General features: G+C 39.5%; 1 protein-coding gene and 1 long non-coding RNA gene across 2 annotated transcripts in view; both read right to left on the bottom strand.

The window, feature by feature from the left end:
- LOC112560676 overlaps nucleotides 1-2,385 on the bottom strand; it is a 53,337-nt gene extending 50,952 nt beyond the window's left edge. Inside the window, exon 1 of the long non-coding RNA XR_003098566.1 lies at nucleotides 2,313-2,385. This is a non-coding gene — a long non-coding RNA (uncharacterized LOC112560676). The remainder of the gene's footprint in view (nucleotides 1-2,312) is intronic.
- A 1,019-nt stretch (nucleotides 2,386-3,404) lies between these two features.
- LOC112558814 (retinal homeobox protein Rx3-like) lies at nucleotides 3,405-11,844 on the bottom strand. Its single transcript, XM_025229499.1, has 4 exons — nucleotides 11,840-11,844; nucleotides 9,184-9,379; nucleotides 8,780-8,908; nucleotides 3,405-4,096 (listed from the first exon to the last, which is right to left on the bottom strand). Exons 1-4 carry the CDS (start codon nucleotides 11,842-11,844, stop codon nucleotides 3,941-3,943), a joined length of 486 nt encoding a protein of 161 aa, XP_025085284.1. The 3' UTR covers nucleotides 3,405-3,940.
- Between the last annotated feature and the right edge of the window lie 13,454 nt (nucleotides 11,845-25,298).

Here is a 25,298-nt window from a genome sequence, read left to right as displayed (position 1 = left end):
ATATAAATCATCATAATAATTATTATTATTTCAAGTTCAAGTAAAGTTCAAGATTATGACTTCATCATGCTGGTCAAATAAATTGTAAGTATATTAGTTTTGGGAAATCGATTTCAGATTCGATGATGATCCTTTGAGAATATGGTAATCAGAAAAAGGTTCTCCCAACTATGTGTCCTTAGATTCGTACAGTCGATACAGTTTTTCTCTTCAGTAAGGGCATCAGCCCGCATCTTCATAGACATCAACCTATCTTAATAGCTCAGGCGTAACAATGAACTCTTGCCCTACTTCCGGTCAGAAGACTACAACAACCCCACCTACGCACTTTCCGATGAAAACGGCTTTTTGTTTGCAAAAATAGGGGAAAAGAAGGAGGGTCCAGAGACTGTGGGTGTGTTATTTTGTCGTTCACTGCGTATGTTGAAAACGCCTTCAATCTATGAAATAAAAGCGGACCAGGTCTCCCTTATATTCTCCCCCCTCCTCCCATCAGTTCCTCCCTCCCTGAGTGTTCCACCACCTCCACGGTTCATGCTTTGGTGCTCATCCCCCACAAGGCCTCTCGTGGCCGTGTCGCCTGGCCCCGCGGATTAGCCCTGTAATCACTGCTGCTCTGCGCGCCTCTCGGCCATGCTTATCACGTGGGCCGTCGTCATGGGATCAATACTCGCGGCGTATGACCATCAGTACATCATCTTCTTCCTTCATAATCGCTCCTTTTCTCCCTCGGCCTGCTGGCTGGCCCGCATGCTGGCTGGTTTGTCTGTATGTTTGTCTCTCATGTCTTTTTGTCTCTTTGCCTGTCTTTTTATATTATGTTAGCCTGTCTTTTTTGTGGGACTGTCACTCTATTCTCTGTCATTCTCTCTCTCTCTGTAAATGCATCCATTCATCATCCTGTGTCAATACTAGTTTAAAATTTAAGGCACTCCCTCATTTCCTCACCCAATAACATATTCACACACATGTATGTATTGCTTTCACCATCAAACACACCTTTTCATGTTTATTATATACAGAGTTTTATCTACTAATCGAAGGTATAGGTTCCACATGGATAAATTGGGAAGATACCTTTTATTATCTCCACAATCACTCTCTCTCTTTATTTTCTCTTTCTTTGTCTCTCCCTTTGGGGATAGGGTCTACCAGAGTTTTATTTTTAGCAGAATTTACGAAAATTTCTTATTTTCTGCAGAAAAAACATCTAATCCTCTTTTCGATTAGCCTTGTCGTTGTCGTCCTAAATCAACACTTCCCATCTCAATTCTCATCTTTAATAGTGTCATGACAGGGTCAGGGGTCACCAAAGATGCTGTTTAAAAATGCTTGCTGGGGTCGCAAGCGTTATCTCTATTGACCATCGGCCAAACTCATTTTGCAAGGAGCTTCTGGACGAGACTATTGTCTGCGTAATAGTCTCGAGTTCCTATCTGTTACATTATACTACTTAGTGGTCCTCTAAATATTCCATTGACCTGCAAATCCCCGGTGAAAGATTCGAATATGGATGCATGGACCTAGACATTTTGGCGAGTTCTTCTTTCTTTTAGAACAGTTTTACTCCTTTGTTTTTCCTTCTTATTTAGCTTTTTTTATTTCTTATTAATTGACTTTTGTTGAGTAATTAATTTATTCTTTCCTTTTTCTAGCCCGCTATTTGTTTACTTGAGAAGAACATTCATTTTAGTTGGAAACACTTAAAACTCTACACTCTACAGTCATCAATGTGTTTTAGTAGAGTGGTAGATTTGGAAATGAAATATATTTCTTTTTTCTAATTTTAAGGGTCAGATAATGTGTTTTTCTTATAATTTTAGAAGAAATTAAGTTTCAAAACACCAGAAGAACTAGACATTTTTTTAACAAAAATCTTGGAAAGGAAAAGTAAAAAAAAAAAAAATCTTTCGAATAGACCTATCTACCTGGTTACCCAGAGGGTACTAGAGTGTAGCGGAGGGAACAAAACTCGGACACTCGTGCTCTACGTGATCAAAGGCGTTATTGACGACAAAGCCATGCAAGATCACCTTATCAGCCAATCAGCGATGACCACGTGTAAACCAGCCTTGAAAAAAATTTAATCATTAGAGACCTCATTGGTGTCAGCGTCCTTGAAAACCCGATGTTATTTATTATGTGAGAGAGAGAAAGAGGAAGACGTGTGGCTCTATCTATTATCTTTTCGTATGTTGCTGCTTTTTAGGTTTGAGTGAGGGCGTGAGTCACTCGGCCACAGAGTAAAACTAGTTTTAAACCCATCGCTAAGGGCTGGAGAGAAGAGTTGATAAGTTTCTCCATCGACTTACCAGCATCAGGAGCAGAGCCCAAGTCTTCTGCCATAACCGGATATGACGTCCCTCTGACGCCTTTTCAAGAATACGTATTCTGTTCATGACGTCATTATGAATTGTACGCTCAGAAGCAGCGTCACGCAGTGCATTAGTACGTAAGCCGGATGGAAATGGCCGCCTAATGAATATTTATGAACATCATCTTACTGGCCGTGCTTAGCATGCGCGTTAAAGAACCGCGAGAAGGTTCGTCTTTTGCAGAGTGATTTAGAATGCAGTCCCCTGATAATTGCATGTTGGTTTGTTTATTTGTTTGTCGGTGTTGATGGAGCACACAAAGACATGTTACGAACTTTAATTCGCATTGTGTATGTGAGGACTTGACCCAGCAGCACCACGATATGTGAGACATGACCCTCTTGAAAAGCACTTTAATATCTCTACTTGCTGTCTGAAGTCTTGCCCTAAGCCCATCATTAAGAGAAGAAGACAGAGAGACAGACAGACCTTATCGTGGCGACGACTATACATACTAATATACATAAACCAGATTGTATCGATGCGGTTATTAACCGCTAGTAACCAAGCCTCGTGCTCTGCACATTGACGTTGAGTGGTCCACGCGGCCAAGTCTGAGACAAGCATGGCTACGTGTCGAGTGAACCTCATGTCTCTGACACGCGACTTTCGCGATCACTTTTTTTTTTATCCCTTTAACATCTCATTACGACTCCGCCAAAGGGCACACAACTTTTTTTATTATTAATGCAAGCTGCAATCACGATGTCCAACTTTTTTGGAAGTTGTACAGCTGGGCTGATTGACGGTCGGGCTAAATGTTATGCAAGCCTCAGTCGGTCAGTGCAACATCGCAGTCACGTGACCATTGGAGGCACCGCAATTACGGAAAACGTTTGTTGTTTCAACACAGGGTAAGGAGGAATTTTTATTTTATTTAAATGAGAACAGAAAAAAAATTATTAATAGTGTAAAAAGCATGGTCAAGAGTCACAGCTTTACAATATTTACTAAACACCTCATTTAGTGAAAAACTTACAGACTTTAAGTTCTTCCCGATCTCACAAAGTGAAAACAAGATCAGGAAAATTAAGTTTATTGTATAATGGTCCGTGTCGAACAAAATTATGAAAAATAACCGTGCTTAAGATGTATTGCAATTTTTCAGGATTTGTTAGCAAAAAACAATGCAATGACTTATACTGTCAAACCAAAGGTTGAAGCCAAGTAAGCTTGTGTGTGTGTAAGAGAGATAGAGACAGTGTGGGATATATATATATAGCTCTATAGAATAGAGAGAAGGCCTTTCATTATGAACTGGGAATAAAGTAGGTATTATGAACTTTTTCTCTTGCTGAAAAAGAAGACGTTTGAGAATTATTTTTATTGCAAGTGCATGACAGCTTTTCTTGTTATTACAATTTAAAAGTGGATTACACAGAAAATGGCTGGAATTTATGGAGTGGAAAAAATGGCTGGTAAAGTTGGGAGTTGGGGGTGGTTGAAGGAAGAAAATAAAATGAAACGGAATGAAGGATGAGGAAGAAGTGTCACGTGGTGTTATGGACGTTTGCCGTTTCCAGAACCAAAGATTGTACTGGGCATGAAGGCGTTGCTAGCGTAGGTTAACGCCGCCATGTGGCAAGGGAGGTTAGACTGTCTTCCTGGGGAACTTGGTCTTGTAGGCAGGTGCGAGCACCTGAGAGTAACGACAGAGCGGAGGATCTGGTCAGCAGAGCCGGCAGGGAGGTACACGGTGAGCGGAATGGGGGCTCAGGCACCTGTACAAATAAATTGAACATTTCTTTCAAGCAGAAGTCACGTATATAGTACCCATGTGTGTTGAGACAGAGAGAGATTGACGAACAGACGATTACACACACACAAAGATGTAAACATTTATTATTATTAACAATAACGTTTAAAGCAAGGAAGAAATCGAATTTTAAAAAAACATACACAACCAAACGTACAATCAATACTAAACTAACTTTAACGTGCAATCTGAGTATAATCTGGAGGAAGTGAGATTGGCGAAAACGTCCATGTAAGTGATATCCCGACTCACAAGTCACGTGACCTGGCAAAGCTTACGATACACCGCAATCGTGACTTTCCGGAGTTTGGAAACGAAAAAGAAGAGCTAAACACACAAACTCTGTAAGGCGGCGAACCGCAGCTTTCCAGGCATTTCCCTCGCACAATGATACTCTCCAGGCCGGAAGTGACGCGAGCGTCCACGACAGCGGCGCGTGCGACCTGTTGACTTCCGGAAATCACCAGCGGAGACTAGCCGGCGGATTCAGTATCCGAGCGTTGAGGCCCTCCATTCAGCAGCCATGACCTTTTGGTGCATCTTCAGCTGCGACTGTCATTTCACATTACAGCTTTTCCACTTTCTTTTCATCTTTGTCTCCGGGAATAAAAATCGTCCTGCTTGCCGTGGAACGTGGTCAGAATGTCTGAACTTGAGATGGCAAAGATGATGCTTGATTCTTGCTGCGGAATTGAAACCCTTCGTCATTTTTGAGTGCAGTTGTCCGGGTAGGGCTAGGACTTAGTGTAGGCTATATTTTTAAGTGGTGTAAAGAAACCGGAGAGAATGAATTACTTTGGTGAAGGAAATCTAGGGTGGCGGTGAAGAGGGGCACTATTTAATTTAGGTTGAGAAAAATTGTGTCCACGTGAGAGAGATAACCACCATCGTATCCTCTCAAGATTTCTAAATTGATGTTGTCCAGAAGTAAAGCTTTAGCGTTGGCTTTTATTTCTTGGAAGTGGGTAACAACTCTTGTTTTACGGTTTGGGGTTTGGGGCTTAATTTCTGGGTTTAATTTAGGTTTGTCATAATCACTGACCATTCAAACAGACAAAAAGTTTGATTGTGGAATGTAGATGACACCATATAAATGCAGAATAACGCCTCGGCACATGTGCATTACACTTTCTCTGATTGTTTTCACAGTTTTATAGGATGTAAGCACATTTTCTACTAGCTGCGCATGCTCCCACACGAAAACATGTTATTACCTGATCCTCCTTTCCACAGGAGTGTGAAATTGCCAGACACGTGTAAACATTCTTTCTTTCAAACAAGACTCTTCTATGGTGATGACGGTTTGCAATACAACTAACCACGACGATCAGCTAAAGTCTATGATCAAATCGCCAGCTGCAGTACAACAACCAAGATTAATGGCAACTGGGAAAATATACACTAAACCAAAAAACTCTAATTGATAGAGAGAAGAAATGCATTATTATGAACTGTCAAGAACATCTGCAAAACAATCCTACCACTTGTTACAACCAAAGCATATCGATGTAAAAAAGAATTTCGTTTGACTCGCTGTAAGACTTGCAGGGCCCCTTTAAGTGCCCACACGTGCTGTTACTGAGACCCCAAGGAACCAGTCAAACACAAAAAGGGTCAATCAGGTCGTGTGAGACGTCAGGATCACAACAATATTTGGCCGAGATAATCAACCCTTGGAGCCGACAAACACTTCCTTTCTGCGGGTAAACTGAGTTAGAGTAATTTCCCTTCCCTGATCGTGCGTCCGCTATTAAAGCGGGCGGTAACAGGCTCGACAGGAGCGGGGTGCAACATTCTGGAGGTTGTAACAACGTCCGTGATGTAACAGGCTGCAGGCAGACGACACTCGCCTTGTTGACTTCTTGTTCTGCGAGAAGCGCCCTGCGTTTGCCATCAGCGAGTGAAGCGAGGCCGGGGATCGAACGCCCTATCGTTGACGCCACAGGAACCTTAATTTAATTTGGTCAAGTTCGAACACGCATCGATCTGTAAAGCCGGTCAGGACTAGCAAACTTGAGAAGCTTGAGATTTGTTTCTCATCACTGACCGATGTCCATATTGATTCTTCTGGCCGGCTGCATGGGCGGACAGTGGAGTAGTGGGCGGATGTAAAGGCTGGTTTGTGGGGTGTTGTACGATTTTGCGCTTAGGAATTACCAACAAATGAAAATTTCTTTGGAAGAAACTATTATTTCCCGTGAGGATGGACAGGTCTGCTAATTACAGAAAACCTATAAATAGTACTGCGACTATAAAGTCAATGGGAAAGTTAGGATCGGAGACCAGATCTTTTAGGGTCCAGCATTTTCCTTTGTTACCTTGCCTTCCCCCAGCTCTAAAGTGAGTCGGGTATTCATTCTACAGCTGATTCAACTGGAAGAATAACTCTGCGTTTTATAGGTATCAAACTAGGTACCGTGCTCCCTCAGGTTTGGACTGCAGGACTATTAGCTATCGTGAGGTCAATACAATGAAAGGTGCAGGATGAATAATTCCAACAGTTAGCTATGATCAGAAACCTTGTTATTTTAGTTTTCGCCACTGTCGCCAAAATACCTCAAGGTACCATCCTGAATTTGAGCAGAAGTGCAACAATCACGCTGCCGTGTGAATGTAAACTCTGGTTGTGACGTCATAGGCAGCAAGAGTTAACACCCTCAGTGAACCTCGTTTTGAGTAACTAATGACAGAGGCAGATCTAATTTGAAAAACTGCGCGTGGTCTGGCAAAGCAAAAGAAGGAGGAGATGCACCGAAAATGTGGAAAATTATTTTCAATTTCACGAGTGTAGCCAGTGTGGAATATGTCCTCCCTCTTGAAGGAAACGGCAGTTAGGGGATCGCACGCTGGAAGTAAAACTCGCTGAAATAGATGACATACATCTTTGCACGCACAGCCTTCAATTCTGTCAAACATTGGAATGATAATAGACGGCTTACATCCTCAAGAATCCCACACTTATGCCAGGCTGTCCACGTGACATCATTCGGAAAAATTAAACCAGTAAACCTATTTCTTCCGTAAAATGTAGGACGCGAAAGTAAAAGACAAGAGAGAGAGAGAGAAACGAAAACTATAAAAAGAAAAAGAATTGCTTCCTTCATTTCCATTCTGAAACCAAACCAAACCTTCATTTTGCAGCCTCGTCCCATAATAGTAACGCATCAGTCCCACAATAACTCTGGAAACTTAGCCTTGTATGCTGCCTCTAAGGATGTCATGTGAAATTAAAGTCAATCGTCGACTGTTTCTACTCCTACGCCTAGTTCCATTCCTAATTCAAAAATAGTAAATAAAGTAATTACAAAGCATTTCTGTGGCACGCTAACGATACGCTACATTTACCACTTCCGGTGTTTTCCCACCAGCGACTGAAGGGGACCTAACTCTCCTGGCCATGTTAAGGTCTTTGAATGGAGGTGTGTGGTACGATTCCATTAAGGCAGATGACTATTTCACAATACAGAGAGGAGCGGAGTTGAACAGATTGAACAAACGGGAGTGGGGTCTGGAGTTGTGTGCCGTTAATGAACTGCCTTTATGATCTGGGTAAACAGAGATATTTTAGCTTCTCATCTCAATGTTCAAATTAGTTCATGGTGGTGAGGCTGATGGCTTCCATACCATCCAGCCCGAGTCAGATGCATTGTTCCTAGAAAGTTTGTTACACCTTTTATAAATAAATATTTTTACATTTTAGAATGGGCACAGTATGAGCGGTTTTGAAATGCGAAGAGAAAAATACCATGTTTTAATATATTTTAGTATGTTCAATATGGTGTAAACTGTGAGTTAATACAAAACTTTTACTCACTAGTGATTAACCAGGACTAATATTCTTTTATAAATATTCCGGACACAGTATAAAAAAGTTTTAATTCCAATATTGAGTGGCCTTTTTTTCTCGCAGGACATAGATGTTGATCTCGGCATCACCTTGTAGGTTCAAAAATAACAAAGAATAAAAACTGTCTTCCAGGATGCATATAGTAATATTATGCCTTAGGATAACATCTGCATACATATAATATCGCTCGCGTGTGCATGAAGGCTATCTATACCTGTTCGTATGGAAGTATGTGAGCGTGTCGGATTTACAGATAACAGACGTTGAGAAGTTGAGAAGAAAGAACCGACTGTGATTCGTGTTTATGAAAGACGTAAATGAATATTCCACACACACACACGCACGCACGCACCACATACATTTATACGGGTACGCAGAAAGAGTTACTGTAGGTTCAAGGGAAGTAACCAACATCAAAAAGGAACCACTCTTTTATCAAATTCCAGTGTTGGTTCCCTTTGAATCAGTTCCGCCTGTGCTATCGTTGTCATTTTTTAAAAATTTCTTAGTGAACTCTCTCACACCCACACATCCACGCACACGAGAGAGAGAGGGGGGGGTAACAGAACAATAATTCATTTCTGTCCGCGAGCACAACTGTGCTCTCACTGCAAAGAAGATCATACAAACCGAGCATCAAAAGCTTCTCAGTTTTTTTAGGCCCTTTACATCATCAGTACATATTGGTTTTTTTTATGTATCTGTTGCATAGACGACACAAATCTCTCCGTCAAGTTTGTTTGTAACAGACTATAGTTGCTGAGTTCACTGAAATTAAAAAAAAAAGTTTTTGGATCTCACCGGAAGCTTGACGCCGCCCAGGGGAAGCCAGAGGTGGTAAGGGTAGGCTACTCCTAATCCGAGAAACTGGTTGGCGTGACACTGCTTCTCTCTCTTGCGCCACTTTGCCCGCCTGTTCTGGAACCACACCTGTAAAAGTCCGCACACCTATGTTATATCTTAGGATATCCTCCAAACATATATTATGAGTTCAGTCATGATAACGAATACGCCTAAGTTATTTTCCTTTTCTTGAATGTACGCAGCACTATCAACCATTAGATTTTGTTCTTTATTTTCATTCGTTCATTTAATCATCTAATTGTTTTTCTTTTTTTCGTTTCTCTAAGCTTTGTGTTATTAGCAGAATTCGAAACAGGTATTTTACACCTTCGAGGATCAAGTGCTTACGGAGTTTGTCTCACCTGAATTCTAGACTCCGGAAGCTTAATTTTAGTGGCCAGTCTTTCGCGCATAAATACATCTGGGTAATGAGTCTTCCTGAAGGCATGCTCCAGTTCGTGCAGCTGCCGGGTTGAGAAAGTAGTCCTGTTTCTTTTGCTTTTGCACAGAGGGTGAGTCTGTTTGCTTCCAATGATGAAGATTTGAAGCAAACGTTGCCTGCAGCACACAGACAACAGAAAGGGAGAAAGGTGAAAACGTAAACATAAGAAAAAAAACTGTAATAGGTATACAATAAATCCAACATTAAATACGAAAACTCAGGCTTCATGCCATATTCTTAACATCAGATGACGAATAAATTGTTAAAAGTAAAGTTTTGGGGCTGATATATATTTATTAGTAGATAGTTAAATAACATTTGAATTATATATGGTTTTTGTTTTCTTACGAGCAGTAGTTTAACAGTGAGTAAGAAGTAATCTTTAAAAAAAAAAGAAACACATAATATTTCATAAGGAGAAAAATCTGTCCAAATGACTATCCATGTTTACGAAGTAAAAACCAATAGAAGAAACAAGGAGAAATGAAATGCTCTTTGTCCTCTTTATATTTTATTCTTGTCTGTGTACGTCATTATCATTTTTTTTTTTCTTGCCATCGTAAAAATAAAAATATACCAAATTTTATAACAAGTATGAACACGCAATTGACAGAATCCTTTAAAAGTTTCTTTGGTCACAGGCAAAAGCAGAGCAGATAAGAAGTAGAACAATAACCAGGCTTAGAGTCTTGAAGATCCGAAAGAACCGACTTTACCTGGGTCAGGTGTGTCTGACAAGTCGAGGATGGCGGAGATAGAAAATTTCAGTCGATTGACGTCGCAGGCCGTGGGTGTAGTTTGGTCGGGTGGAGTCGATGTACGGCATCATCATCTTGTTCAAGATCATCTGAGTTGCACTGAACTGAAAAGGAGGAGGATGTATAAATATAAATAACCTTCTCCATCCCAAGACTATTTCTCAATTTCTCACAAGAAATGTATAAAGCATTTAAATGTATGACAAACTCCACATTAAAATGTATACACTCGTAACCAGTTTCAAGAAATAAATTATAATAATATTATTTATTTTGTAATAATGTCAGAATGTGTGTGTGTGAAACAAAGCAAAAGCGTAAGTAATACTTACATTCTTTCATCTCTAGTCCACTCACATCTAGCGAGCTGTCTTTCGTCTTCATTCCCAAATATTTCATCCACAAATGGCGCAGTTCTTGTGTGGCACAAGATCGTCCCCGCAGCTTTTATAGAAGGACTGCATCTCGTCTAGCAGTTCATCTCCTGTCGGTGCGGAGACACCAGGATTTGTTTGGTTTCCCATAAAGACGGTTAATATCTGTTACCGTCCATTTTCATAACGTGGATATTTCAGCCAATGACCAGCGCTGGTCTCACTCGAGGCAAGTTATTTTGTATCAATCTATTTCTCTTTCATACACTCTCTCTTCTCAGTGTCATATAGATCACACTCACAAGCATTATGTAACATCATACATTCAAATGTCATAAATTTCAAGTCATCAGCCTCACCTCACATCACACCAAGTCACATATTCTTAAAAATCCTCGTCATATCACACGTTTATCTACCCTGGTAAAAATAATCAAGTTTTTGGAACAATAATCCCAGAAAAATTATTTCACGGGTAAAAAAGTTCTCTTGTATGTCGTGTTTCATTTGTGTAGGTAAAACCAACTTCTCCAGCTGCCCGGCAGCTAATATCATGGTCTTCTTTCAAAGTGGCGTCAGTCACAGCGGTTTGTGTCTGATGAAATAAAATGAAGCCATGCCAGTTGTTTGTCGCTGATTATATTTTGCCCGATCAACTGCTGGCCGCTAAGTTATGGAACAAAGAGCGATGACAAGCCACTCTCACTCTGGCAAGACCGCAGCCATTCAAGTGCCGGGCGCCGACAACTCGGGGGAAGTTACTTGTCCATTACTGAGCCACGAGGGTTGTCCCCCGTTCCTTGCTGCGGAGATTAACAGGTCGTCATATCCGGCAAAAGGGTCGTTAGGTCTTGTAAGGTCTGACGAGTATCTGCTGCCGTTTGTTTTTCCTAGTTTGTATTGAAATTTCAGAATTTGATAAAGCAAAATAAGATAAACAAAGTTGAGAGAAACATGACAAGTTGCAGCTAGCTTTGTTTTTATGTGTCTTGTGAATTAATGAAGTCCTTAAAGGTCTAATGGGATGTGATTTTTTTCTAATGACTATTCACAATAAATAAATGCATGTATTTCCCAATAAAGAAAATAATCAACACTACCCCAGCTTTTATTTTTGAGATACACGCATATAAAAGCAACTATGCACAGAAAGTGGTCGACAATAGACATCAGAATTGTACATCACAGACAATGGAGAGTTGGACCATATGTCATCTAGGCATATCTGTCTATAAACACAAACACAAATTTAACATTTTTAGTTCACGGTGATGTTTGTTGGAAAGTTTCTTTAAAACAGAATGGGGATGTTTGTCTCGATTCTGTGAAAAAGTCCTTCACTGAGCTTTATTCGGTAAAGATTCACCCTTCTGAACCTTTAAAGCCATCTACTTGACTTGTCGTGCGATAGGTAGTATTTCAGTGAAGAAAGTCATCTACCTACGACATTGTTGAAAAAGCAGAAAACTCATAATCTTTTTAGAAAAAAATTTGCAAAAAAATAAATCGTGATCAGAGCACTCAGCTTTCATAAAGGTGTGTGTTTTTCTCAGAAAAAATCGGTCAACGAGCTTCCGAGAAATCGATTACTTTAATATCTAATTTTTATGAAGTAAAGAAAAACAAGATGTTTTCTTACATGTTCCTGATTTTCAGCAACACCAAAACAATTTTATATGATCTATTTTAAAAACGTGTGGGAACACCCACACACACACTACACACACATATATATATATCGTAGTGAATGAGAGATAAAGTTACATATTTTTCACCAGGTCGAGCAAGAATATGCCTGCTCATAGTTTTGGTACAAAGGCATACAAATATTCATCCTTGAATAAAACAAGTGTCTGAAAGTTTCAGCAAGCTAGACCAGGCTTACATTACAGGATGCAAGTGTTATAATCAACTATCACGCATTTTCCTTTATCTCTGCTCTCTCGACATATATAGATTATTTACTGTATTGTGAACATCAAAAATATTCCTACATATGTGTATACACATATAAGTATCTCAATTTAATTCTCATTATGTAGTCAAAGAATAAACAATAAAATTTAAAAAACCACAACTGTTAAAGAGGGAAAGCCAAGAGACGATATCATTTTTACTAATAATGGACAGCCCAGATCAAGGTGTTTATAGTATACACTGATGACCAAGAGACGTTTGCTGTCAACAACATTTACGGAGAAAAAAAAATAGACCTATCACTTACCCACCCACCCTTTCCGCTACCCCTGCAACATTTTTCATGTCCTTTTCGCCCGCTGTTTTAATCCTGCACCACTTTCATTCCTCACTTCTCCTTCCTTCATTTATTTCGTTTTTTTTTTTCTTTTTATCCTCCTTCGCTCATGGCAGTCGGGTAGGACGAGTGGGTGAGTTTGAGGGTAGGGGTGGGAGCGATTTTCTCTGCGACTTTTGTGGGCTCGCGGCTCTGATCCCTAACACTTCCGCCGCGACGAGCGACAAATTGGTGCCTGCAACCCCCGAGTTAGTGGCCAGGCTACTCTTCCCGCTGGCGCGTTCAAGTGATTGTTAGCGGGCCTCGAGAGACCCGCCGCGCGCTGCTGCCCACCAGAGTTCAGAGACCGCGGCGGGTGTCACGTGAGCTCATTACTTGCACTTCACAGCGGGAGACGCTTCTGGTAAAAATGTTCGGGAATGAATTGGGGTTTGGGGAGGTGCTAAGAATGTAAGGACATGTAGATATGTTATAAGAGCAGCTACTGATTAAATGTACAGTAAAGGCTGTGACTGCGGTGATAGGCTGGGGAGGGCTGTGTGACGTCAGCGAGGGACAGGAAGTGTCGGTCATTGTTGGGATTTGAACTCAAATGATTGGTGGTGTGTCCTTAATTGGATAAGTGATATATATTTATATTAGTGATAACAATCAAGATGGCTATGACCAATGTCCAACCTTATCCCTGGGATAAGACTGGGATCGATATGACGTCATCGGAGGACTAAAGAGACGAAAAGTACCTTCTAATTTCTTATTAAATTTCACAACATTCATCTTTCTCCACATGAACAGACACAAAAATAGACGAAAGTCCAAACTGACTCTACTCTTTAAGAGACTCTAAGCAGTTTTATTTTGTATTTACTATCCGTTTAAGTCTGCTCTGAAGGTAGATATCACTTTCAACAGAATAACACAACAATCATATACGAAGAGGCAGCGATTGCACCTTGTCACCACAGCCAGGCAAAACAATACCTATACTTTCATCAATTATTTATAGAATTCTCTGTATTATTTAAAGAACAGGATTGCAGTTATTCACCCAACAGTCATCCATGGATGCCATCAATGAAGACCGGTGGACAAAGAATAAAAGGACATCGTCAAAAGAGATCAATGAATTGATAATGATTCCTTTATCTTCTCAAGTAGTGAGAAAAGCAACACTAGCATATTAAAGTCTGAAGCACATAAAACAAAGAAATGTAATTGAGGTAATTATTGATTACATTCAGGGAACAGAACACTAAGCTCACTCTTTTGAACAGATAAACAAGAGTCGTACATCCATCATACATGTCCTTAAAAGCCCCATTCATGCACCCTTTGACTCCAAAACTTTGTTGAAGATATTAGCCAAGAAAACGACTTTACTGGAAGAAGGACAACTTTCATTGATGTTTAAACGAGGAAATTTTTTTATTTAATTTCTTTTTTGATCTTTAAGTCGACCTTGTCTCCGAGTTTTGTCAGTTCAGGTTTTTCTTGTCTGTATGTATAAATACTTCACCAAACAAAGACATGAACTCTTTTTCGAAGCGTAGGTGTGATAAACTTGAATTAGTCACTTTGTCATTGTCAGTACAAAGACGAACAGGAAGCTAGTGCGAAAAGTCAGTCTTCTTTCATTTAAGGAAAGACAAGAAGTGTTAAGATTCCTCTTCCCTTTCTTCTCCATTTCACTGTTCTTTCTCCATTTACATCTGATGCTGTCGATCAATTCCATATCAAAACTTTCTGTATGTGTTTTTCGTTCTTCTTAATCTCAGTTCGCAAATGTGATGTTAGACAGCGCAACATGTTTAAATCGAAGCTCCGAGGCATAATTTTTTAAATCCTTTCTTTAAAATAAAATTCTTAACGCAAAATTGATCCTTGTTCTTATTCAATATTTCAATGGAATTATATTAAAACAAATATTTTTAAAATCCTTTAAATTTTCTTTTCTCATTCCTTCCTTATTTTTATCTGACTGATTTTTTTCCTCTCAATATTTGTGGTGGCCCTCAGTTCCAATTAAACTTTTCCATGAGTGTCTTCTCATTGACCTCATGTCACATTGGGCGTAGTCCTCCTTTCTCAGAGTTTATCCCCTCCCCCAAAATAAGAACAAACAAAAAAAAAACTAACGAACTTTCTTTCATTTAAAAAACAAATAAGAAAAGTCTTTATTCCTTTTTTTGCATTTTTCTCTTACTTTCTCTTTTACCCACCTTCATACAAACATACACACCCCAAGCACCACACTCACACACACCCACGCCTGGTTTATACTACCGGAAGATGAGAAATGTTTTAGGCGATGATAACATGAAGAAAACAAGAGAAGGTAAAGAAACAAAAGCAAAAGCAAAATCCGACAGGAATAATTTCACGCGCATGACAGTTCCCGTCGCAGCGCCACACGCGGTGGAAGTGTCGCGGAAGGCGCCATGTTTTGGCCAGTCGCGTGACGCACACTAGGTGGCGCACGCAGTGATTCAAAAACAAGGAAGTGAGCCAATCAGAAGCCCGGGGAGCTAACTAGGCAAGCAAATTGAAAGATAAAAATAAGCTCACCGTTTGTTCTGGGTGTTGTCTGTCCTTTAGTCTGTCTTTCTGTCGTGTCATCCCAGCCTCTGTCTCGTATCGTTAGTAAGTTCGTGACTATGTTGACGGTTTTGACGAGGAAAGAATGATATACATTGTTATGAAATCATTGGTGGAAGAAATGACTTTTTTTTTCATGTATATTATCTTTCCTCTGCATCTTTGCTTTCCCCATCCCCTGTCTCCGTCTCTTTCTCATTCACTTCTTCGTTTATAAGTTTTAATTTTTTTGTCCCTCCCTCTTTCTGTTTTCACGTGCATTTTTGGAGACTCCCCATATCAGTTTTAATTGCTGCAATTCTTTAATAGTTAATATTTTCTCTCCATTCTCTGTGTTGCCCTAAAACTTTTCGGTATCGCGTATAAAACTTTTCACATAATGAGAATTTGATTCCCTTCTACGAGATTTGTTCAAGGTGAGTGTTTTATTTTTGACTTGAATAAAACAGAACCCCACATTGTTCGGGAGACGTCAAATAAAAATTCTTTTAAACGAGGTCTTGTCGTATGCTTTGTAGAGATTCTATATTTAACTTCAAAGAAGTTATAAGGCTGCTTTATGATTTCTCAAATTATCAGACCTTGACTTAAGCATTTTTTGGGACATAGAAAAACACTTGCTTCTTCATGGCCAGATCCAATAAAAATAAATAATGACCAAACGGACAAAAAATTAGGAGACAAAAACAAACAAATAAGAAATCTGCTAAGAGTCACAGAAGATATCACAGAAAAGAAACTGTTCAAGAAAAATAAAGTAACAATTAACCATAGCAAAAAAATGTGCTTATAAGACAGCCACGACAAGTTCACACTGGACAATCGCGACCTGAATGAGGTGGACAGTAACCAGGAAAGCTAACCTGGGTAGAAACAGGAGGGTGTGAACATCAGTAGACACTGCGGACTGTGCGAGCACCAAGCCATGCATTTTTGAAGTCGCAGGAGATCACAGTCATACCCTTCAGCCATTTAAACACAGTTATTTGAAAGTACATCGGGTGCTGTCCTAGGTTTTACTCGGCTTCTTACAGAGAGAGAAAAAAAAAACGAGAAAATTTTTTAAAGGGTTTTTTTTTTTTTTTTTTTAGAAGAGAAGGGCAGGGAGAGACAATAGTTGTGCAACGGTTTTTTTTTTTTTTCAAATTTACGATCTTACTAGATTAACCCCTCCCTTTACCTCCTAAGTTCTTAACATTTAGAACGAGGCTCAGAAGAAGTTCTGTCTCAGACACACCTGTTTAATGGTGAGTTGTAAAGGTTAAGGTAGCTGAATTCACGGGTACGGGGTCACAAATTTCCCGGGAATGCTGGGTTTGGGAGGATTATAGGTCTCATTAGCCTGCAGCAAGTGGTGGGGATCGCCATCGTCGGTTACACAGAAGGGAAGTATTCACGTCACTGCAACTTCCGTTTCCGTGCGCTGAGGCCAACATTTGTCGTGCGAGAAGGGGAGAGAACTAGTTTGTCGCCGCCGGAATTACGGCCCGCTGCAATCATTTATCGATGACTGTGTAGGAGGGGGTGACTGGTCACAGCTATTTATAGGAAGTATTCAAACAACTGTGCTCGGTGGAATGTCGTAGAAGAGAGCAGAAGTGGAGTTAAAATCTGTTAATTCTATTTTTTAAAAATATGTAAAAATAATAATCGAGAAAGAGGCGACTGACTATTTTTTTAAAATGTCAGTCGTTTTTTTTTTCTCCTCCAAACACAGACACACTCAATCTACACTATTTGGAGTGTCACATTCTGAAATGTGCCTTAACATCTTATATGATTTTTTTTTATACAAAAATTACAGTATTTAGAAAGATTATTTCTTACAACTCAGACGATCATCTCTATGTCAAGAACTTACACCTAGCGTGAACTCTAAGCCCTAAAGTCATAACCTAATGATATAATTCTCTTTTGCTTATTTCTGTTTTATTTTTTTTAATGGCGAGATATCGTAAATCTCATCAGTTTTGTCTCTCAGTGAATAAAAACTAAACCTCCCAATGATGTGTAATGACCAGATAATAAAATTAATTCTTCTTGCCGCTTAGTACAACACTGGAATTCATTGAGGTCAAAATGCAGGAACATGAAGACACATGGTTGAAGCAAGACTAAGATGTTCCTACAGAGAACTGATGCCTGGAGCCCTGCTGTCTCTGATTTTTCGAGAGTTGCTGCTAAAATCTTCCCCGGCGAAACTGTCCTGGACCTTATTACTGAAGGACGATGCTCGTTTGCTAGATGGATAGAGTCAAAAAAGAGGAGAGGAACAAAAAAGAAAAAGATAAAGACAAAAAAAAAAATTCTTGACAAGCCTTCCTGAAAGTAGAGCGTTTAATTTGTTCGGATTCACTGGTTGTCGAAGTTTCTTTGTGCTTCTTTCTGCGTGTCCTTTAAATCCTAGTGTTTTAAACTTCTGTATCTATTTAGCGATGTGTTGACTTCTTTTTACCGGTTCGTCTTCCTGTGCCTATAGAAGACGAATGAATAGGAGCGTTAAACAGTCAGAGTGACAAACTGCAAGCTTCGTTTCATTCGAAATACAATTTACTAACGAAATGCTGTTGAGTACACGGCGCATTCTAGTGAAACGAAACGAAGCTGAATTATGTAAATGAAAGAGTCCAGAAAGAAAATTCACTTAGACTTGTTTCAATTTTGCTGAAGATGAATTTTGTTATACGCTGGTGGGCAATATTACAGGATGACTGGACACAAACCTGACAGAAAAAAAAAACCAGTCCAATGTACTTTCTTTCCCTTCATCAAGATGTATGCAGCATCGACGAAGCAAGGATGCTTTGAACGAAATTGTCGAGAAATATAGTGCGCCCTCTGCTGCGATGTGCACGTGAGTCATTTTTCTACTTTATAATAGAAATGCGCCGGACTCTTTCTACATCCGAGAATATTCATGTTTTACTCTCCTCCCCTCCACAAAAAGTCCCCCCCTCAAAAAAATGAAATCGATTCATGAGCTCACTTGTCCATTGGTGGGACCGACAGGGTCATGGCGCTTGGGAGAAAAGATATTCCTTGTGACAGGAACCTTAACCACGTCGACATCTTGCGTCATTTCCGTCTTAATTTAATTCCGCTTATGTGCCAAGGACGCACGTGCTGGAGAGAACATAATTACAAAGAAACGCGTTCTGTCAAGTGAAGAGTGCGGTGGCCATGGCGTGAAGTCGTCGGGGAGGTATGAGCTCTGCTCAGCCATGCTGGAGTTGTCGCACTCAAATTTGTTACATGAGTATGAATATCTATCACATGCCTTCGCCCCCACCTTCACCAGTATCCACATCCTTCCCAAAAATGTAGACAACAGTAAAATATATTCGTGGTTCAGAAGACATGAATGACAGAGAGGCCAAAGGTCATTAAGATACATTATAATAAGAGACAAGATTGATCACGAGAGTTGAAACGATTATAATATTTTAAGTTTATTATAAAATGATTAATAAAGATGTGTCTAGAATAAAACTAGTCGAGATGAGAGAGATAAGAACACGAAGAAAAGACAATGAGAAAGAACGTATTGAAAAAAAAGAGAAAAATAGAAAGAAAATCGCAAGTTAAAAAACGGAGCAAGACCAAAAAGGAAAGAAGTGAAAAATTGTATTTATTTTGGCCTTACACTATCCTTCACCTATACATCACATTTTTCTGACCTTTTTACGCAAACAAACCAAAAATAGGTTTTGCAGAAAAAGCCAGTCCCAGAGGACCACATCCGAAAGACAAGAAAGAAGATGGAGAAGGACAATACAGTTGTCCGACTTCGCAAACGCACAGAGGGAGAAGTAAGACAGAAAGAGAGAGAGAGAAAGCAGTTAAGGGCCTGATCACGTGTTCAAGGGAACAGGACTTCTTGTTCTTCAAGCACGGAGAAGGTCGCGCCATCTGAACCAGCCCTTAGAAGATTCTGGTGCAAGATCTCTTAATTAAGGGGAGGCAATCTCAATCCAAACAGGTCTGTTGCAAGGGAACGCTGGTCTAAAGAGAATAGACTGTTGGACGATTTAAAAGATGAGAAAGTTAGCCTCCAGTTTTTTAACTTACCGAGTCTTGTAGAGTTATTTTAAGTACTGACTGATTGTAGAAATAACAAAATGAAATAAACTTTCTGTGGCAAATATTTTGGGGAAATAGTTTAATGGTGAGTACACTAAAAGCCAGTTCATCGTGATGCGCTGACAAAGGTCAAAACCCATCACACGAGGAAGGTACGCAGATACGATTACGTTGTCAAGGCAACAGCCAATGAGAGCATTGCTAGCAGATGTCAATGAGGTGTATTCCGATGACGATAACGAGTCTGACCTCTTTGTCTTCGTGCAGAAGTTTGTAGCCTGTGTTTAGAGGAACTCAAAACTTGCAGTTCACTCAGATTTTGAAGAATTCTGTTTCGACAAAAGAAGAAAGGGTTGGGGTAGGTGCTCAGTGATGCAGCAGGGTTGTCTTGTCGGGTGTGTCCTTCTTCCGGAAGTAATTCTTTCTTTTGGAACCAGGACAGCTGTCACGTTCGCAAAGGGTCTTTCGTTCTACTTTTTAAACTGATTGCTTAATCTATGTGTTTCACTATTCCTATATATTCTTTTTTTTAAATTTTGTACTTAGTTTGGGTTATTGTAGTTATTTGCATTTTTATGATCTGAATGTACTAGTCGCTATTATCATACTCTGTTTTTATGATTTAAATAATATCTGGTATAAGCAAAATCTTATTATTTTTTTAATTCCTTTGCAATTTTTAATAACCTCTTTTGAAATTTATGATTCGAATAGCTGTTTTTTCCGTTTGATCTTTTTGTCTCAGCGGAATGCACTAATTATTTTGTATATTAGATGTGGGGAGGGTATTTTTCCTCTTGTCTTTTTTAAGTTATTGAAATCTGAACTTGGAATGGCTTGTCACGATTGTTTTTATTGCTAACATTACTGTATGCCGTAGCTGGTTGAGAGAACTGTTTATGTTTGGTGTGAGCTTTTGCTCACTAACTTTGTCTCTTTCTTAATTTTTCTATTACATTCTAGAAGCACGTAGTCTTCAAATGTGCGCGAAAGAAGAATATAAAATATTATTGTCTAACTCTAATAATTCTAAATTATAATAATATAATAATAAGTTCATTTTTATAGCACAACATCCTGACCAATAAGCATGCTCACTGCTGTACATGAAACGATCATAACAATCTGCGATGAAGAAAAAACAGACTCACTGCTTTCAGGTGGCGTTCGGTGGCAAATGGCGACCACTGCATGTTGCTGAAAATCTCCAGAAAACAAGGGTTAGTCAAATATCACGAGAATATTGAGAAGAGACCATATTACGACAGCAAAAAAATAAATAAATAAATAAATAAAATAAATAAAAAACAGGTGGTCGTTACTTGATTTTGTTCATTGTACTTCAGGCGATGTGAACGGAATATGCGGAAACGGAAATCCAATCAGTTCCCAACCATTTAGTAGCGAGCATCCCATGGAGTCGAACCGCAAAAGAAAGATTGCAGGCGCATTTGAAGTAAATACAAACATAAATATGGCTCAACGCACAAACAAAATCAAAGAGAGCTTGACCTTTCAACCTGTTAGGCGCAAAAGACCTAACTCGCTCTCAACCTATTTATAGCACGTTAACTTTCGGTCAGGGGGAGTGCACTGGCCACACTAAAATGCACCTCTCAGTTCTCTCCCTTCCATCAAACGCGCTTTTCCTTTCATTCTTTGCTCGTTAATTTGCTTGTCCCTTCCTTCTGGCGTCGGGTCACGCCATGCAAGAATCTCGTGGGATTCTGCGCACGTGCACTGAGCAAAAGACAGCGAAGTGAGCTCTGTCAACACACGCGTGCATTGTAGTCTAACGGATGTGCCAAATGGAACTTGATGTCTGACCTTAAAGTTGTTGGTTTGCTTTTTTAAAAAAAATATTTTTGTTGGGTTTTTTTTTCTGGTCTTGCCTGTCTTTTTCTTTGGCGTCGATCATTCAGTAGAGCTTTTATGTGATGTTCATTCGTTTTCGAGATGTTTGCCTGCGAGATGTTTTTCGATACCTTCTTCAAGATGTTCGTCAGGGAAATGTTCATCTACGAGAATGTTTTTTTTTTTAAAGAGAATAATTTCGTTTTTGAGTGTTTTCCATGCTGGGCTTAAAGATTGATGTGTGAATTGTGAAATAACAGTAATCTGGATTTCGACTGTTGAAACATGGAGTGAAGAGCAGTAAAAAGTTTTTACTGTTTGCCTAGAACGAATAAAACACTAGGGAAGCTTTTGTTTCTTCACTGCTTTCCGAGAAAGCTGTAACGAGGTAAAAATCGTCTACAATGTATCTCTCTCTCGGTCTTATATCTCATGTGCTCGGAGAAGCAGCTGATGGCTCGAAATAAATTTTTATCCTACAAGGTAGATGATCCATTGGGTTACACCCTCATTATTACTTTTTTGGTAGCTATATACACACAGAGATGTCGTTCGCCATCTCTCTCACATCAGGAAGAGGGAGAAAGACAGAATGAGAAAATTGTTGGCTGGAAGGACAACACAGGTGCAGCATGACAGTAGTTCACGAGTGTTTGTACAAGGGTGTCTGCAAGGTGTCTGTGCAGCGTTGGTTAATGAGATTTGAAGCTAATCACAACATCCTCCTCGCTCGCCACTACAGACGAGATCACAGCTTGTGAGAGGAACTACTAGGGACAGCCATTTCTGACCGATTGCCAACATAATTATGGCTTCAATCAATCAGTGGAATCCCCCTCAGAAGGGGAGTTAATTGGAACAAAATGATTAAAGACAGATTTGTTGTATGATCACACATTAACGGTTTGAAAATAGTTCAATTTTTAAATTTTCTAATTAAGAAAGCAACAAATAGAACGGATATATTATTTTATAAATATTCCTCAGTTTGTTAAAGATCTAGCAGGGACAATTTTTCTCTAAGAGCTGATTAAAACCAGACAGAGACAAGTTCCACAAAATGAACGCCTTTCCGTTCCTGAAATACTCGCCTACACCATTTGGTCAACACTGACGTCAGCATTGTACAAGGATATGTTTATGTTGTGAAGGTCTCAGCTGATGGTAGAGCTTTGAGTACATAATAATTACGTGTATCCGTGGATAAACACGAAGACATTATTTTGAGCTCTTTCTGTTATGGTGATATTATTAGTCTGAATCTCGAGTCACCAACAGTTGTGAAGACACTTTCTTGCAATGTTCTTTGCCCAGTCAAGAGGTATGTCAAAAATATTTTACTTCATGTGCTCCTTTGTTCTTTCCATTCAACAAGTCCTCAAAAATAGATAAATGTATAATTTGCGTGCGTGCGTGAGTCCAATTTCTAATATATATGTAAAAATTGAAAAAAAAAAAACTTTTTTTTTTAGAATCGCCGATCGTTATTTCCGCTTCAAAATCCCTCCACTGGGAGCTATTAAACGAACTAGACTTTTTTATTTATTTTTTTTTGGCTCCGGTTTTCTTTTCCTTTATTCAAAAGAGCCTTTCTGGACTTTCTGCTCTCTTCATCACAAGAACTCTAGAAGGTTCTACCTGCACTTCACTGCATGGTTCTCTCCCTCCCTTTTGGTGTGACCGGCGAGGAAGCTGATGAAAGACGCTGGTGGCAGTGAAACTCATTGACATTCATGTTCATCACATCAAGAAAATTTGCGGTTTTCATTCTGTTTGCTGGCGTGCTTATATACCCGAGAGATTACATTACAGCAATTCGATCACTCGGCCGCTCCTGCTTTCGATGCCAGAAAAAGACCCTGTGACCAGGCGGAGATGCCTGGCGCCAATAGAAATTCGTATCAGATTCCTGAACTCGAGCCTTGCCTCCTTATTACTCGCGCTGACCAATGACATGGCGAATTGCTCCCAGAATAGCTTCCATGTTTCATTGCCCTGCTCTTGCATGTTCCAGAGGTAGAGAGTTTGAATGTTCCTTCAAATAGTTTTGCTTGTTTTTTTCACAGAATTTTGTATGTTCCATCAGTTAAGACTTCTGCATTCTTCCTGACCCGAGAGGTTTGTGTATTTCATATGTCAAACTCTATATCGAAGAATGGAGAGTTAAAGTTATTCATTTTAGACTTAGCAATCTTTAAGCTTTTTTTTATATAATTATATACATTTATGAGTATCCAGCAACCAGTTTTGTGAGCTACGTTTTGTCAATCTTTAGTTTGGTTAGAAACAGCTAGGTATTTAAAGTCTGTTTTGTACAGAAGCAAAGTATTATTTTCCTAAAATATGAACTATTTTTTCATTTCTATCCATTAATAAATACGAGCCCTACTATCTTTTTTCATCAATTTTATTTGACCACTTCTACAGGATAGAGTTGAAAGACTGCTTACTTGCTAACTGGAAAAGTTCGACGTATACCATAGCAGTCCAGGGGTGAAAAAAAGGACCCTTAACTCTTTCTAACCTTAGGGGAGGTAACTGGCCCAGATGGCTCATTTTGATGAGGCTCGGTCAACATTGCTATTAGCTAACTGAGTTATTTTCATCCTCATTTTACCAGTTTGAGAAGTAACCATCCAAATAGTTGAACGTTGAAAGGGAATTCTCTCCTCCGTAATTCCCTTTCAGGATGTTGGTTTTTCACCTTGGATCCCAGGAAGCCCTTTTTCTTTGAAAACAAACTTTCTGTATCCCCCATTCTCTTCTCTTGCCCTTCCCAACACCACGGCTCCTCTTTTTCTTTCTTCTCTCTCTCTTTCTTTCTCTCTCTTTCTCTCTCTCTCTTTCTTTCTTTCTCTCTCTTTCTCACACAATTCATCCTCCTTAGCCTCTCGTCTCTAACGGTTACGATGCATTGTGTTTCCTCGTCGTTCATGTCTTTCCCTATACTCTCACAATGCTGCTTAGTGACAATCATACAGTCCCAAGCTCGAGCCGTCAGTGTGTTTAACGAAATATCTTTGCCTAGCAATTATTTACTCAGTGTGATCACTGTTGGAGGTGGTCACCTGTCACAGAAATCGTCGCACAATTGTGTCTGTGGTTAACAAAGCCATGCGTATTTGTTCTTCCTTCCTTCTTCGCTGACTTCTTTTTGCATCTGAATGGCACAAGATCATTGATGTCGACTGGCTATAAATTCGAAGATATACCCTTCTCTTTCATTCATCATGTTCAGTGTTGTTAACCCAAGGCAGACAAGTATTGCTATTTTATGAATGTTTGTATTAAATAAACGCAGGAGGGGCTTTAATCTTTCTCTAAAAACTTGCTGAAAATAGGATTTAAAGAAAATTTCAGAACTCATTTAGTTTGATAGATAGCCAACGATAAAATATGTTCTCTATTTTAGATTATTTCAATAACGATACATTAGTTTTGTTGTTGCTGCTACTGATGCTGCTGCTGCTGCTGCTGCTGTTGTTGTTGTTGTTGTTGTTGTTGTTGTTGTTGTTGTTGTTGTTGTTGTTGTTGCTTGTTAAACGCATTAAGTTTTTCCTTACAATATCTCAGATTAATCATAATTACCCCTCCACTGGTACTAGTTTATAGTCAGTTACGCTGGCACTGGTCATCAGGAGGACCTGACTAGACATGGCACTTGACAGACTAGCCACTCACCGTTCTTTTCTCTGTTCCACCTAAATCATCATCACTTAAAAGTACATAGATACCCGTGTTTGTGCTTTGTACTGCAGGGTGTGTTTTCTTTCTTTCAGAACGTTTCTAAATGTGCTTATTTCGCTTAAGACAATGGTGGGTCACCTTTCTGTCTGCCAAGGGTCATATGGATATTTGTGACATCATTGGCGTGCATGCAAAATTCTCGATTTAAAAATGAGTCTGTTTTATTTGGTCTAGACGTAGTTTCGCCAGAATGTTAACATTGTAGAAGGGTGTACACCTTCAGTACTGGTACTGACTATCTGTGGCCACCGAGTCTGTGGCCTGTGTCTCCCGCAACACACGTTCCTTGCGTGTCCCTTGAAAATTTATTTTATTTTACAATTTATTTATTTTAAATTTACCTTAATAGGAAAAGGCTAGCTTTATTGAATTT

Source organism: Pomacea canaliculata, linkage group LG3 (genome assembly GCF_003073045.1).
Source record: "Pomacea canaliculata isolate SZHN2017 linkage group LG3, ASM307304v1, whole genome shotgun sequence".
Taxonomy (NCBI): domain Eukaryota; kingdom Metazoa; phylum Mollusca; class Gastropoda; order Architaenioglossa; family Ampullariidae; genus Pomacea; species Pomacea canaliculata.
This window is presented reverse-complemented; position numbering and strand designations above follow the sequence as displayed.

Excerpts from the sequence above, each read along its gene's own strand:
- LOC112558814 (XM_025229499.1), bottom strand. Across the intron at positions 8,909-9,183 it reads TTCCGGAGTCTAGAATTCAG|GTGTGGTTCCAGAACAGGCG; the intron begins GTGAGACAAACT and ends GGACTTTTACAG. Across the intron at positions 4,097-8,779 it reads TGGGCGGCGTCAAGCTTCCG|GTGCCTGAGCCCCCATTCCG; the intron begins GTGAGATCCAAA and ends TTATTTGTACAG.